This window comes from Volvox carteri (genome assembly GCF_000143455.1).
Source record: "Volvox carteri f. nagariensis unplaced genomic scaffold VOLCAscaffold_123, whole genome shotgun sequence".
Classification (NCBI taxonomy): domain Eukaryota; kingdom Viridiplantae; phylum Chlorophyta; class Chlorophyceae; order Chlamydomonadales; family Volvocaceae; genus Volvox; species Volvox carteri.
This window is the reverse complement of record NW_003307666.1, coordinates 85,932-89,044: the sequence shown is the minus strand read 5'-3', so window position 1 is coordinate 89,044 and position 3,113 is coordinate 85,932. Positions and strand designations below refer to the sequence as shown.

The window sequence follows — 3,113 nt, the reverse complement described above, 5'->3', positions numbered from 1 at the left end:
GCTTCACACTTACACACAAGAGATTGCGGAGTCTAGCACGCGAATGTATCCTGTGAAGCGCTCGCGCGGGAGTCGAACCCGCAGGGGGCTCCACACATTGGTGGGCGGCTCCCCATTCCTGCCCGTAGGGAGCGAGCGTGTCGTCCGGAGTGTCCCCCTTACTCCGGACGCTGTCATTTAACGCCGTACAGTGGCGGGTCGCGGTTTCAACTCAACTCAACTCAACTCAACTCAACTAGGCCTGGACCGGGCCGGTCCAGCGCGCTTCCAGCTGTCGCGCATGCTGGAAATCGGCTGTATAGCGCTGCTCCGTCTCGCGCGCTGCCTGCTTCAGCAGGCGCAGGTTGGCGGCCAGGTCCGGCTCAAGGTTAGTCGCACTGAGGAACTGCTTGATTATCCTCTTGCGCTCATGCGGTGTAGTGTAGAGCGGCCGGAGCAGACGGACGTGGTCCAGCGTCTTGAAGCGGGTCAGCAGCACATACAGGGTGGCGCGCTTGATGCCGTTGGGTGGGACAGCGAGATCCACCAGCCAGCACTCGTCTTTGAAGCTGCGGCCTTGCACGAAGTAATCGGTGACCGCCTGGCGGTCGCCGAGCGGCACGTTGAGGCGCCGGATCTGCTTTGTGATGGTGCCATACCCGGCGGCAGGCATCTCCACCTCGGCAATGCAAGACGCCCGGGGTGACAGGATGAAGGCACCACCCCTGCTGGCGTAGTCTCCAAGGCCCTGCAGCACGGTGCCGGGGATGTGGCCGCTTATAGGCCGCACAATGACGGCCGCTGGAAGGTACTTGAGCCTGCGGTAGGGGCCACGGCCGTCATCTGCTGGCTCGCGGCCATCCTCAAGCAGGCTGCAGGCTTCCACCTCGTTGTTGTGGCTCGCCCCGGCATCGGCAGCTGTCGTATCAAGGAGGATGTATCGGGCGCCATGGTAGTACCACGGTGGTCCAGGCTGTTCATGCCAATCTCGTCAATGATGAGCGCACCATCGCCGACATTACGATGCACCTGTAGGCTGGCTGCGCTGCCTTTCCTGACGCTGTCCGCTCGGTTGCTGCCAGCAGATAGGGCGAACATGGCGTGGGTAGAGAGGCTGCGATGTACCGGCGTGCTGAAGGCAGTTGCAGCAGCCCATGAGTAGGCGCAGGTGGCCGCCCAGTGCGGGCAGCCATGCTGGAAGGTGTACCACAGGAGCGCTTGTACGAACTGGCTCTTTCCGGTACCGGGCTTGCCCTCCACAAGCATCTGCAGTGGGTCGCCAGGGTTGGGCTCATCATGGCGATCGAAGTACCGAGCCATGAGCATGAAGGGCACGGCCTGGTGGGGGGCAAGTGTGAACAGCTCGATGGTGTCGTCGATGCTGGGTGGCTGGGGGAGGTGCACATAGATGGGCATGCGAACCTGTTCAGTCCGCTCAGGAGTGCCAGGCATGCACACGATGGCGACCAGGGGTCCGCTGGTGGGGCGGTGCAGCTCGACATGAGGGGTATCCATCTCAGGTGTGGCCGTCAGTCCCGCGTGGGCGCCCCCATCTGCCTCAACAGTGCCGGCTGCTGCTGCAACGAGATACCGCTTCAGACGCTTTGTTGCTTCAGTCAGGAGGGGCAGGTCCGCTGGTGTGATCCGACGGCTGAAACGATCGCTGCCTGCACCATGGCCGTCCGCTAAGGTCGGGGCTCGGCAGCGTCGTGCTGCATCATAGGCATACATGCCAGCAGCGTTGGTGCAGTCAAACAGGTCCGTAAGAGCGACGGCGGCGAGGTCGGTGCCAGCCGTCGGATACTCCTGACCTGGGATGTACACGAAGTGCTCCAGCTGGTCCTCGGCAGGCGGCTGTGTTTCAGGATCAGGCCTGAGATGCCCGCGGATGCCGTCATGGGCATCTCCATCCGAAGCGCTCGTGCTGTCACCTTCAGGCAGCGCGGCTGCTGCCGCTGCTGCACGCTGCTGGCGGCGCCGTTGGTTGTACTCCGCCTGACGGCGGGCTTTCCCAGCGTGGTTCTCTTCGATGTTGTCCAGCAGCACCGATACATACACCTGGTACGAGCGACCTGCCTCGGTAGTGCCCAGCTCTGCCCACCAGGCGTCGTAGGCTTCCTTTACAGTCAGCCCGGTGGGGATGGGCTGACCCCGGTGAGCCTTGAAAGTACCCAGGACAAACGCGTAGTACTGCGCCATGCCCGCAGCAGAGGTGCCAGGGCGGGGCCGGCGGGGAAGAGAGCCTCCAAGCTGTACGTAACGCGGCCGCGGCAGGCGGACGTGGACATGTGTTCTGTAGAGCGGATGCGTGCCGTGGAAGGCCACCAGGCGGGGCAGCTCCGTGGCTGTCTGAGACGTTGGCTGGTCGAGTGTCGCTGCAGCTGTAGGAGCAGGTGGCTCAGGGGGAGGGGCCGGGGCTGCAGTCAGCAGAGGCACAGGGGCAGGCACAGGGGCGGTTATGGGTGTGGCTGGGGTAGTGCGCTTACGGCGTCGAACTGCCACCGGGATCTGTAGGCCCAATCGCTCTCGGTGCGGGTGCTGAGCTGGCGGCACACGTCGGACCTCATAGTTGGAGGAGATGTTGTACACGCTGCAATCCAGGCCGCTGAGTTCTTCCCCGCGCAGCATGTAGCTCTGCACGGCGTTGGTCACTGTGTAGCCCTCCTGCTCCTCAGCCTCCACCAGTACCGCCGCTGTGGTCGCCGCCTCAGGAGATTGCTCAGCGCCCGCAGATAGCGCTGTGAACGCGTCTACCTGCAGGTATGCGCACTCGAACGTCGCCTCGAAGGTGGAATGACCGTCCAGCTTCATGGCGACAAGCGCCATACCAGCCGTAATGGAAGCGGTCATGCGATGCACGGTGGCACACATGTTGCCAAACGCAGTGGGCCCACTGGCACCCGGATTCGGCATCCTTCCAGCTAGCAGAAAATCCTGCACTCGGGTAAGAGCGTTGCATGTCAGCTGCGCCTGGCTGTCGTTGATGCTCTTGCCAGTGTACTTCGTGCTGTAGTAGGCAGAGTCGCGGGCGCGGTCAGCAGCAGGCTGCAGTAGCGCACAGTCCCCCTGTTGCTCTTCAGGGCGGGCCAGTTGCGCTGCTGCCTCTGCCGTGTAGACGCGATCCACCTCGCACG

At 63.3% G+C, this 3,113-nt stretch overlaps 1 protein-coding gene across 1 annotated transcript in view; it reads right to left on the bottom strand.

Annotated features, from left to right (window-relative positions):
• VOLCADRAFT_100524 (uncharacterized protein) overlaps positions 1–3,113 on the bottom strand; it is a gene marked incomplete at both ends in the record, with an annotated part of 16,478 nt that overhangs the window by 2,510 nt on the left and 10,855 nt on the right. The window contains 3 exons of the mRNA XM_002959080.1: positions 248–897; positions 987–2,396; positions 2,466–2,986. Of these exons, the coding sequence (XP_002959126.1) occupies positions 248–897; positions 987–2,396; positions 2,466–2,986 (2,581 nt within the window). The remainder of the gene's footprint in view (positions 1–247; positions 898–986; positions 2,397–2,465; positions 2,987–3,113) is intronic.